General features: G+C 42.0%; 1 protein-coding gene across 2 annotated transcripts in view; it reads left to right on the forward strand.

Moving 5' to 3' along the window:
• The window catches only part of PIK3CG (phosphatidylinositol-4,5-bisphosphate 3-kinase catalytic subunit gamma), a 93,770-nt gene that overhangs the window by 56,186 nt on the left and 25,469 nt on the right, over positions 1-12,115 (forward strand). For both annotated transcript variants that reach the window (XM_073619658.1, XM_073619659.1), the window contains exons 5-6: positions 830-933; positions 10,511-10,657. In XM_073619658.1, the coding sequence (XP_073475759.1) occupies positions 830-933; positions 10,511-10,657 (251 nt within the window). The remainder of the gene's footprint in view (positions 1-829; positions 934-10,510; positions 10,658-12,115) is intronic.

The raw sequence follows: 12,115 nt of genomic DNA on the forward strand, positions 1-12,115 counted from the left end.
AATTATTTTTTCACCCAGGCTGGAACTCCTCTTTAAGCTTTGAAAGTGAAAGATAGAAGCTGATTGGTTGCCACGCCCAGCCACTCGAGATTCTGGCTGCTCCAGTTTTGATAAATCTCTTTCAATTTGTTTTAGTTTTGGATTGATTGGTATTGGCACTTTGGTCAGGTGAATAAAAATCAACCAAGCACAGGGACGCATGAATAAAAAAATCAATGGAGTTGCAACCACTCTGCCCAACAATAGAAAAAATGTTGTGATTGAATTCTTCTTTAAAGAGTAGCTACTGTCTTCCAGAAGAATTTTAAATAAACACCTTTGTTCTTCTTAATTATCGCTCTTCCCACATTGGGTATTGTTATAAATACTAATGGTATGTCAAATATTTAAATCCCTACCTGAACTGGCACTCTCGAATGGCTGGTTAAGTGCCATGTCAGCTACCGGCATCTGAAGCCACCAGCTGTTCTCTTCCTGTATTTTGTACAGCTGGCTACACAACATGCATATCCTGATCTCGAGCATGCGCGGTAAAAACACTGTGCGAGGCAGCGGAGGATGCCCGTTGTTTCCTGAGCTTTATTACACCAATATCCCGGGAGTCAAAGTGGCAGGAATTTTAAATAAAAAAGGTACTTATGCCAAAAAGAAATAAAAAGCAATTTCCAAATATTTTAGACAGAGGCTATAGCTACTAATAGGAACATGGTTGTTAGGTAGGGTAAAGCTCCGATTTAAAGAACATGAATGCATGATAAACTATCATTTACTGGATACTATGTTTGTATTGTGTTGAGTTTTTGAGGCATTTTGTCATATTACTTTTCAGTTATCGCACAACTACGCCAAAAGCTGGAAAAACTCCAGGGATCTCTACTTCCAGAAAGCTTTAGAGTGCCCTATGACCCTGGACTGAGAGCTGGTGCATTGGTTGTAAGTCAAACATAAGTTCATCAAATTTGTTTTTTTTGACAGGCCTGACATCCCTCTCTGAAGGTGAACTTAAAGTGGATGTAAACCCGAAAAAATTATTTATTTATTTATTTTTTTTATGTCATAATGTAGAATATAAGATTTCCTATCATTTGAGCCCAGTCTTGCCACAAAGAGTTAATCCATCTCTGAGCAATCCTCTTTTATTGTTCAGTGAGATAAATCTTGACAAACAGAGAAAAACTTTGTCAAATTCTCCCCCTTGCTGTGAGTGACAGGTGATTTACATCTCGTGCACTAGCCTAAGACATGCATTATTTTTTAATTCCCACCCCCACTCCTTTCTTCAGCAGCTCTGCAAGGATTGGCTGTTCCACACCTCAGCATGATTTGGCATGCTGAAGTCATGTGGTTACTTTCCTGTCTTTTCACTGGATGTTAGAGATCATAGCAGAAGTTCAGAGTAAGAAATACACAGGAGAAAATGCATATTGACAAGGGGAGTGTAGAGGTGGGCGGGGAGTCTACTGACATCACAACTCCACCCACCGAGCTCCAGACCCACCCACAGAATCTGCAGTTTTTCGGGTCTCATAACAGACAGAGGGGGACGCTTGGCGGTTAAAGATACATGCAGGAGGCATGTATATCCTTATAGATAATCCCTATGGCAGTAGTTTAGAAAGGATGACATTGGGTTTACATCCACTTTAATGCTCTGCACCATACCATCATTATTGGCTATTTTCTGTTGTTTTTAACCACTTCAAAATTGGGCCAATTCTGAATTTTCTTACATACATGTAAAAATGTACCCCCCTTTTTTAAACCCCCCCAAGAAAAATTGTGGTTGTTGCATTTTTTATGTCACAGCGGTTTACAAACGCAGATTTTTCAGGAAAAAATACACTTTAATGAATTTTACTGCACACAAACACAATATAATACCCAATTTGTTGGTAATATATAAAAGATGATGTTACTCCAAGTAAATAGATACCTAACATGTCTCACGTTAAAATTGCACACACCCGTGGAATGACCACAAACTACAGTACATTAAATTATCCATAGGTGACATCTTAAAAGCCTTTACAGGTTAACAATTTAGCCCCAGGTCACACCAGTGTGACTTATCATGCGAGTTTCAAATCGCATGACAAGTTGCACCCCATTGTCTGTAATGGAAGCAGTCAAAAGATTTCAAAGTCGGATTCATTGTGACGGAAGCCTTAGGCTAAGTTCAAACTGGTATTAAAAGCAGGCTTTTGAAAGGTGTTAAAAACGCCCCTCAAACGCCTATGAAAATGATACAATGGACAGCTGTTCACACTATCAAAACATGAAGCGTTAGCGTCACGTCACTTAAAAACTGAAGCCTTATGTCGAGTTAGGAGGCGTTTAAAGTCTTTCAAGGCCTATCATTCAAGTCTGTGGTAATGCCTTGCAAACGCTTTGGTAGGCAGTTGCGGGGTGTTAAGGTTAGCTTATTAACTGTAATGGAATAGGCGTTTGTGGAGCAGTTTTAATGCGCCTTAACGCTGATCAAATGCTTCAAAACTTCCCATAGGGCGTTTGGGGCGCATTTTAACTCCCAATTACACTTGTAGAACGCCAGTCTAACGCCGATACTAAAGCTCATTAAAGCGAGTCCAATGCCCATACTATTGCTCTAGGAGCATTTGTTAAGCATTAAAAATTTAGTCAAGTGTGAACAAGCCCTTAGAGTTACAGAGGAGGTCTGGAACTAGAATTATTGCTCTCACTCTGATGTTCATGAAAATACCTCACACGTGTGGTGCGATTGGGGTTTACATATGCGTGCGGAACCTACGTAGTGCATGTGAGCACTGATGGACAAGTGGTTAAATTCCAAGTGAACACATAATTTTAAACATGTTATTTTAATGCACAAACAAATTTAGGAGAAGATCTGCATTCTTTTCCATACCTTTGGAGCTAAACATGATGTAGTCTGAAGTAAATGGATGCAATTTCGTTAACATCCAGCTGCCCATAGATCAAACATAGGTTCCGAAAGCAAACTATTAAAAGATCCCAAAAGGTGACCAAAAAAGCCAATGGCTGCAGTGCTGATCTGTGTATTCTGACAGCGAAGGAATCCCCCCACTGACAGAATACTGTAGTGGGAAGGATTCCCCTACCCACCTTATGGGTGGATGTGGAAATCTGTTCAGTTGATTTCATTCTGACCGCTGGTTGACCAAAAAAACAGAGCCATGTATGGCCAGCTTAAGTTTTAAAGTGGTTTTAAAGTCAGAAGGTTTTTTATCTTAATGCATTCTCTATCTCTATCCAGCGATGTTGTAGGATTGTTTTGGCTGCTCTGGACTCCCCTCCTCGCTGGCTGAAACAGCAGTACGGGACCATTGGCTCCCACTGATGTCAATCAAAGTCAGTCAGGCAATGAGGAGAGAGGAGGCAGGGCCAGGCAAGCTGCTTGCTGTGGGGGCACTCGTCAGGAGGGAGGGGCCAGGAGTACCGAAGAGGGACCTCCTAATACAGTGGTTCTCAACCTTCCTAGTGCCGTGACCCCTTGATAAAATTTCCCAAGTTGTGGGGACCCCTAACAGTAAAATTATTTTTGCTGGTCGCGTTTGCTGGCACAGTGGCGGCGTTTGCTGGCACAGTGGTAACAATTAAAGGGCACAGTGGCTGCGTTTGATGGCACAGGTGGCAACGTTTGCTGGCACCATGGCGACAATTTATGGGCACAGTGGCTGCGTTTGGCACAGTGGCAACAATTAAAGGGGTCAGTGGCTGCATTTGATGGCACAGTAGCTGCGTTTGATGGCACAGTGGCAACGTTTGCTGGCACAGTGGCAACGTTTGCTGGCACAGTGGCGACAATTGATGGGCACAGTGGCTGCCCTTGGCACAGTGGCAACAATTAAAGGGCACAGTGGCTGCGTTTGATGGCACAGTGGCGGCATTTGCTGGCACAGTGGCGACAATTGTTGGGCACAGTGGCTGTGTTTGATGGCACAGTGGCGACAATTGATGGGCACAGTGGCGACGTTTGCTGGCACAGTGGCGACAATTAATGGGCACAGTGGCTGCGTTTGGCACAGTGGCAACAATTAAAGGGCACAGTTCCTGCGTTTGATGGCACAGTGGAAGCGTTTGCTGGCACAGTGGCGACAATTGATGGGCACAGTGGCTGCATTTGATGGCACAGTGGCGGCGTTTGCTGGCACAGTGGCGACAATTGATGGGCACAATGGCTGCATTAGATGGATTTGATATATATATATATATAATCTCCATAATAAAAAAAATGTTGTCTTGTCAGCTTTTCCTGTGTGTCTGACTTACCAGAAGTCACAGGTGTTCTTATATATATACGTCGTATATATATATATATACGTCCCAGTTGGTTCCTCAAAAGTAGTTATTCCGTGCCAGTGCTAGATACATGTTTGGAAGCTATACACTTTGTGTATCTAGCACTGGCACGGAATAACCACTTTTGAGGAATCAACCGCAACGTTTATATATAAATCAGTGGTGGGGGCGCAAACAAACTGAAACAATCAGAAAAAAACCCCCATTAAAACGCTGCAACTGTGCCATCAAATGCAGCCACTGTGCCCATCAATATATATATATATATATATCTCCATAATAAAAAAAATGTTGTCTTGTCAGCTTTTCCTGTGTGTCTGACTTACCAGAAGTCACAGGTGTTCTTCTTCTTCAGCAAGTTTCGTTGCCTCCCTCTTGGTACACTCGTCCGCAGCAAGCAGATTTCGGTGGGTGTACAAAGATGTCCGCTTGCCGACTTCTAAGTCTAAGCCTTACTGCGGACGAGAGTACCAAGATGGCGGCGACGGAAAGTCACTTCCGTGTAGTCCCTCCTCTCCAGGAAGTGACATCTCGCTGGCCGAGACGGACGGACTCAGGCAGTAACTTCGGGTCTGTCTCGGCCAGCATTCGCGACCCCCTGGAGAATGGGCAATCGACCCCCCAGGGGGTCGCGACCCCCAGGTTGAGAACCGCTGTCCTAATAGGAGGATCCAGGCTGCTCTGCAAATCCACTGCACAGGGTAGGTAAGTATAACATGTTTATCATTTTTAACAAAAAAGGAGACTTTAGTATCACTTTAAAGCCCAATGGTGTGGTAAGATGGCTATCAGGTTGATTATTCACTCTCAGGGGGATAACTTTAATAAAACAAAAAGAGAAGGTGATCCTGGGAGCTCTGCACCATCAAGCAAACGAGAGAGGTACTCGCCTATAATAGTATGAGGAGGGTGTAATCAAAAATTAAATTGTAAAATAAAATAAAAAAGAAAATATAAACGCACCCTATGAAATACCTCTACAAAAGTTTATTGGCATATAAAATGCAGAAAAGTCAGCATCAGGACCCAAACCCCCCCCCAATGATTTAACCTCCCATGTGAACCCCACTACACATAGCAACCCTAACCAGTAATAACCCTCCCTAAATGCACCCTTCCTAATAATGAATACTCCAGTGGGAGCAGATGTATCATTCCCTCAGAGCCCCCGACTCCCTGCCTATCTACCTGCACAAACACAAAAACAATATAAAAGTAATAAATAAATGTGACTGCCTGTACCCTGAGGAGCTAGGACCCCACCATAAAACCACAATGGGTGAATGAGGCGCTAAAGCTCTACACGGTAGAGGCTAGAATCCCGGGCCTGTCTGGCAAGCCTATAACACATATGACCCAGAAAAAGTCCTGTTGAGAAAAGAGTCCATAGATAGCAAATCCTGTTCCATGAACCAAAATGTAAGTCAAAAACAAAAAACAGTGTCATATACAAGTAAGACCATGACTGGCCGTATGGAAACAATATGAACAAAGAAAAATTCCTAAGAGCCAAAATGAACCTAGTGCTAAAAGTAAGCACTACACAGCCGCATACATGAATCACGCCTTGTAATGCGTGTGAAATATTAAATAAATAAATATGATGCGCTAGAGTGTGCTAACCGTGCCCTAATCCTGGCACACGGAGATACAGTACATATACAACAGAGTATAAAATAATTTAACCCCAATATGTGCTATTTCCCCCACAATAAACAAACTTAATGTGCACAAATAAACAGTGCAGTGAGCATGTGAAATGATAATATCAACAAAAATGCTCCAAAATGAATCAGTGCAAACCAGGTGCTAAAAGTGCAATAAACAAATAAATAATAAATAAATAACGTTAATTCATAAATGATTCATATATGCAAACAAAAGCTGAAAAATGACATGTGCCAGCCAAAAAGTGCAGAGTGTCACACAATACATATACTTAATCGTCCATCATAAAATAGACATATATTAAACACAAAAGTCCTTAATGAAAGTGATGACAACTGTGCTTCAGTGATGATGTTTTCAAACATGCTGCGATTCCATGTGCCACATATCATGCGATAGTGAAACAAAAAGTGACCCCCCCCAAGGTAAAGCGCTCACCTTAGGGAATGTGACTAAGTCACTAGACAGAGTCAGGAAACGCTTTTGAGCCACCCAGGGCTCAGTATGGATCACAGGAAAACAGGCTCCAGCATAGGCTCAAATCATAGGCAAAAAGAGAAAGCAACCATATGGTGTGATAACTTTTAAAAAGTGTTTATTAACAAGGTCAGATAAAAAACTCTCCCCCAGAAGGGGGTACTCACATTTTGAGGGTGCGTCAGTGCACCACTCAGAAGAGGCATATAACCTGGATAAAACAAAAGGTAATGGATGTAGCAGTGAGGTTATGGAGACCGTCCCAGCACAGACAGCTGCTGCTGCCTAACACTCCGTCCTTGCCCATCCCCTACGCGTCTTCGACACAGGGCATACGTGTCATCATCAGGGGAATGTGATTCACATGGAAACAATAGACAGTAATATGAAGAAAAATAACCATGTTCATATCCTGGGATAGTGTGATGTGCCCATAGGCTGCTAGATAGCCATGTGAGATCTATAGCTATATCAGTTTGAGATGTAAAAATCCGCAGTTGATATCAAAAGCAGTTAAAGTCAATGCTGTGGGGAATAGAGCTATGATATGCAATAGCAGGAGCAAGCCATCCAATCCAGCTGAGTGTTATATAATGTAGACCAGGGATGCCCAACCTTTTGAAGAGCGAGGGCCACTTAAGTGACTTGGTAACCGGTCGCGGGCCACAATGAGTGGAGCGGGGGGGGAGTGACAGGTCTGTGTCCACTCTGCATATGGAGAGCTGACACGGACACAGCCCACTCTACTCTATGGGCTATTCAATCCGATGCACCCAGGCGGAAGGGGATGGATCCCTTTTAATTTTTTTTTAGCGGATCGGATTGGAGGTAGGCGGTGCACCTGCGGATCAGTTTGAAAGCAGCCCAGTAACCACTGCAGAACGGATATGCCCATTTTTTTATCACTCTGCCTGTGACAGGAGTCAATGCTATACTGGAAGCATCTGCTTATGCAGCTCTGCTATGCAGCCGCTTCCTTTCTCTACCGCCGGCTTCATTCACAACATTGATGCTCTGGGATGACGGATCAGCAATCCGCGATCTGGGCTTGCCAACCAGCCATCCCAGAGCAGGAGGTTGTGGGCCACATCAGATGGCTCTGCGGGTCACATGTGTTCCCCAGGCCACTGGTTGGGCACCCCTGATATAGACTCTCTAAGGTGTTTAAGGTCCGGCCTGTAGCACTAGGGTGGTCCCAAGTTGTGGGTAACCTATCCCCTGTGTCTGCATACAGCCGAATGACCATTAGCAGGAACACCTAGGGTCTGTCATATCTATGGTCTGTCCAAAAGCTGCTCACTCTGCTGTGGTATGTCTCAACTGCTCTCCAGAGGGTAAGTATGCTCGGGTGACGGTTCCCGTTGCAGTCTCAAATCAAAAAAATCAATCATAAAAAAATCAAACAAACTCCAGAACAGGTTGTGTAGCAACACAGGGAGAAGGGAGCCCATCCCTATGTGTACATGTTTTGTTCCACCCACCAGAACTTCGTCAGGACGTACGAGACCGTGAGCTCTCTCCAAGTTAAATCAGAGCTAAATCCCACCCCTTCTAATCCTAAAGTGACCCGGGATTCAGGTCCATAATCATCTCACTAGGAGTTTTACAATAACACTAGCTAAGTTACACCTAAAATGCCTTGTAAGTAAGCCCAATATTACTAATACCCACCCCACATATTTGGGGGGTAGGTTGAAATAAAACAAGTATGTACAAAAAACTTTAATTAATTAGATCTCAACCGTGGACTAGAAAGAAAACTCGGTACCATCCAGATAGGTATATATACACATCCATAATGGATTCATATCCTCCTCACTTGAGCAGCCTAATGCCCTGTACACACGATCGGACATCGATCGGACATTCCGACGACAAAATCCGTCTGATTTTTTCCGACGGAAAATCCGATCGATCGAACGCAGTGAAGTAAAACACGTACGTCGGGACTATAAACGGGGCAGTAGCCAATAGCTTTCGTCTTTTAATTTATTCTGAGCAGGCGTGGCAGTTTGTGCGTTGGATTTGTGTACACACGTTCGGAATTTAAACGATCGGATTATGTTGTCGGAAAACTTTCTATCCTGCTCTCAAACTTTGTGTGCCGGAAATTCCAATGGAAAAAGAACCGATGGAGCCCACACACGATCGGAATTTCCGACAACACAATGCGATCGCACTTTTTCCGTCGGAAAATCTGACCATGTGTACAGGGCATAAGAGGGTAACAGTACCATTTGAGTCATTCCATTGGTTTAGCGAGAATACCAGGAGCCCGAGGAACAGGGAAGTTCTTTCCAGTATTAGTCCCAAGAACAGGGACGGTGGCATGTAACCAATTCTATATGGATAGGCCTTTATTAATGTGGTATAGATCTGCTTTATTGAATCATCAGATATCTTACTAAACCCTGATGTCTTCTGCATACATTGCAGTTGGAGATCAGGGCGATTGAATAACCAATCCCTGGCTTTTCTGTCTCCTTACCTAGGGGCTTTGAACATAAACCTAGATGTATAAATACTGTATATTACCTCCATAAATCACTAAATGCTGCTATGATGAAAGTGTACAAACAGCTACTGAAACCAATAAATAAGTAAGGGCAAATAGTGTGAAAATCATTAATACAAAAATATAATAACAATGTGCAAATTAAGTGTCCACAAATATAAAGTTCCCCAAAATTCACAATCTTGTGTTAGAAAAAATAAAAACCAAGTGAAAACAAATACGTGCTCTTGTTCTTCTTCAAACACCGTTGTATATCACCACTCCTGGAAACAATATATCTTTTCTTCTCCTTCCAAAAAAAACAACAATCCACCTTCATAATATTGTGCGCCACACCCAGTGCTTTACAAGAATAAGGCTGGCCATACACTATACAATTTTCTGATTCAATTTCCTTTAGATTTACCTTCAACTATGTAGTGCAAGGGCCTGTCTGATTGCATACAAATTGAAAGGGTTTAGGTTTGACCTCATATTATATGGTTTTGGTAAATCTAAAGGAAAGTTGAACAGGAAAATTGTATAGTGTATGGCCAGCTTAACTCACCAGAATTTCTTGACCTTAATTAGTATAAGATCTGAAAGAGCTATTTCCGATTCTTAATATAAAACTCCTCCATTTATCTTCAAAAATTGTAATTACACTCAAAAGGAAAGAGAGAAAAGCACTCTTCGTAGTGTTCTACCATTTAATACATTTATTTAAAAACATCTAAAATCGATGCACTCACCTCAAACTATACAATTAGAAGCTCTGATCAAATCAATTCACAGGACTTCAACTCCAGGCTGCTCACTCTGCTTGGTAATCGATTGCAGGAAAACCAAAGTAACTATGGAGTTTATCTACTAAAGGCAAATCCACTTTGCACAACAAGTGCACTGCAAGTGCACTTGGAAGTGCAGTCGCTGTAGATCTGAGGGGTACATGCAAGGAGATTAAAAAACAGCATTTTTGCTTGTACATGATTGGATGATAAAATCAGCAGAGCTTCCCCTCATTTCAGATCTTCCCCTCAGATCTAAAAGGACTGCACTTCCAAAACCACTGACGCATTTCATTGTGTGGACGAAACAATCAGTTATGCAATCGCTTACCAAATGGAGTAGTCTGGAGTCCTGTTAATTGATTTGATTCATTGCCTAGATGTAGCAAATCTGCCATTGGCTACTCACAAGAAAGAAAGCCACGAAGAACTTGTTGCCTTGTTGACAGTGAAAGGGGCAATTGGCTGTATATCTGAAATGTTTCCATTAGATTCAGCACAGTAATTTATTAGATATGTGAGCAGTAAGGTTGAAATAAAACCCTTGTCCATTCTGTAATTAGCTTAATAGTTGTAGACATGCATTTGTGAAGTGTGAAGGTCTGCCTTCTATAATTAGCTTAATAGTTGTAGACATGCATTTGTGAAGTGTGAAGGTCTGCCTTCTATAATCATATGATCAGTCCACGGTTTAAAATAAAAACTGCATCCCAGTGCCGTGCCTTTAGATTTCCAGCACCCTTGAGTTATTAACTTCTTGTTTTAATTGTTTTTGTCATACAAGGTAGAAAAGTGCAAGATAATGGCCTCAAAAAAGAAACCCTTATGGCTGGAATTTAAGTGTGCAGACCCAACTGCTTTGTCAAATGAAACCATTGGAATTATATTTAAACATGGGGATGACCTCCGGCAAGACATGCTCATTTTACAGGTACTTCGTGCATTCAGTTAAAGGTACTCTGTTTAGTTTTGTGTAGAAATGACACATTGCACCCCATCCAAGTGTCTGTAAGTTCTGTGTGTGTTCCTAATAACCATCTTAAAGCTTTATTTTATTCAGTAGTAAGATCTTTTAGATTAGGGGTCTCCAACTGGCGGCCCTCCAGCTGTTGCAAAACTACAAGTCCCATGGGGCATTGCAAGGCTGACCGTTACAAGCATGACTCCCACAGGCAGAGGCATGATAGGACTTGTAGTTTCGCAACAGCTGGAGGGCCGCCAGTTTGAGACCCCTGTAGATAAACCAGTCTGAATCTTCTATTTTTCTGGTGCATTATGAAAGAGAACAAAATGCTCTTTTTTTAAATATTTTTGCTAGCTAAGTGATATACAGCTTTTCCAGTAGCCATAGATTCTGTCACATCCATATAGCAGGATGTCCATAGGGCCTGCTAAAAAAAAATGTTTATTTGCATAGGGCAGTACATAATGTATAAAGTCCCTAGCTGTTACACGTTGCTTTCAATGCAAGAAGAAAGTAACTTATCCTAGATTCACTGTTTTAGGTGTAGGTAAACCATAATAGCGAATATCTTGTAATATACCATTCAAAGTATTTTGTTACAGTATATCTGTTCAACAAAATCCCAGTTGAAAATGGGAGAGTGGAAATCTTCCTGTGTGCTTTGTGTGTACTGTACAGTTGCTCCCAGTTTTTTTCTGAAAAATACAGAACACGTCTTCCTATGTTATTGAGATGAGGAGAAGGGAAGTGTTTTGTAGACCTAAAATACTTCCTGCCAAAAATATATGTATAAGTTTCGTGCATACAGTATGTAACCACTCAGCGCACATGAATATCAATATCTGCCAAAATACAATTTGCCAAAAGTCCATAGCAAAGTCCCAGAATAAAGTCAGGGGGGGAGCAATTCCTGCAGCGCCACAGAAACAAATCTTGGGAAGCCAATCCATCCACAGCATGTGAAAAAAAAATAAACAACAAGGGTGCAAGAATTAAAAGGCTGTCAAAATGTATCCACACAAGTGGTATCATTCACATGTATATTGCTTGCATCCAGCCTGAAGTGCGGGAGAATTGCTGTAAGGCCCCATTCACACTTTTGCAACTTAAAAATCTTGCAATTTCCATTGCGATTTTACTGCACAACTTGATGGACTTTGATGCAACTTTGGATGAGTGCGACTTGTGCTGAACTGAAACTGAACCGAAAAATGTATTAGGTTTCTTTATTTTCTAACAAATTCCAAATTTTCTGAATGATTGGAATTTGAATCGGTCAAACTTGATCGGCCAATTCAAATTATGTGTGAAGAATAGCTGGTTGTTAAGGAGCGGGCTGGGAAGCCGGCCACCGTGTCCTTAACAACCGATGACTCATCAGCTGTCAGCAGGCTTCCCCACTGACAGCTGAATGTAAAAAAAAAG

The sequence above is a fragment of the Aquarana catesbeiana genome, linkage group LG03 (assembly GCF_042186555.1).
Source record: "Aquarana catesbeiana isolate 2022-GZ linkage group LG03, ASM4218655v1, whole genome shotgun sequence".
In the NCBI taxonomy this organism is placed as follows: Eukaryota; Metazoa; Chordata; class Amphibia; order Anura; family Ranidae; genus Aquarana; species Aquarana catesbeiana.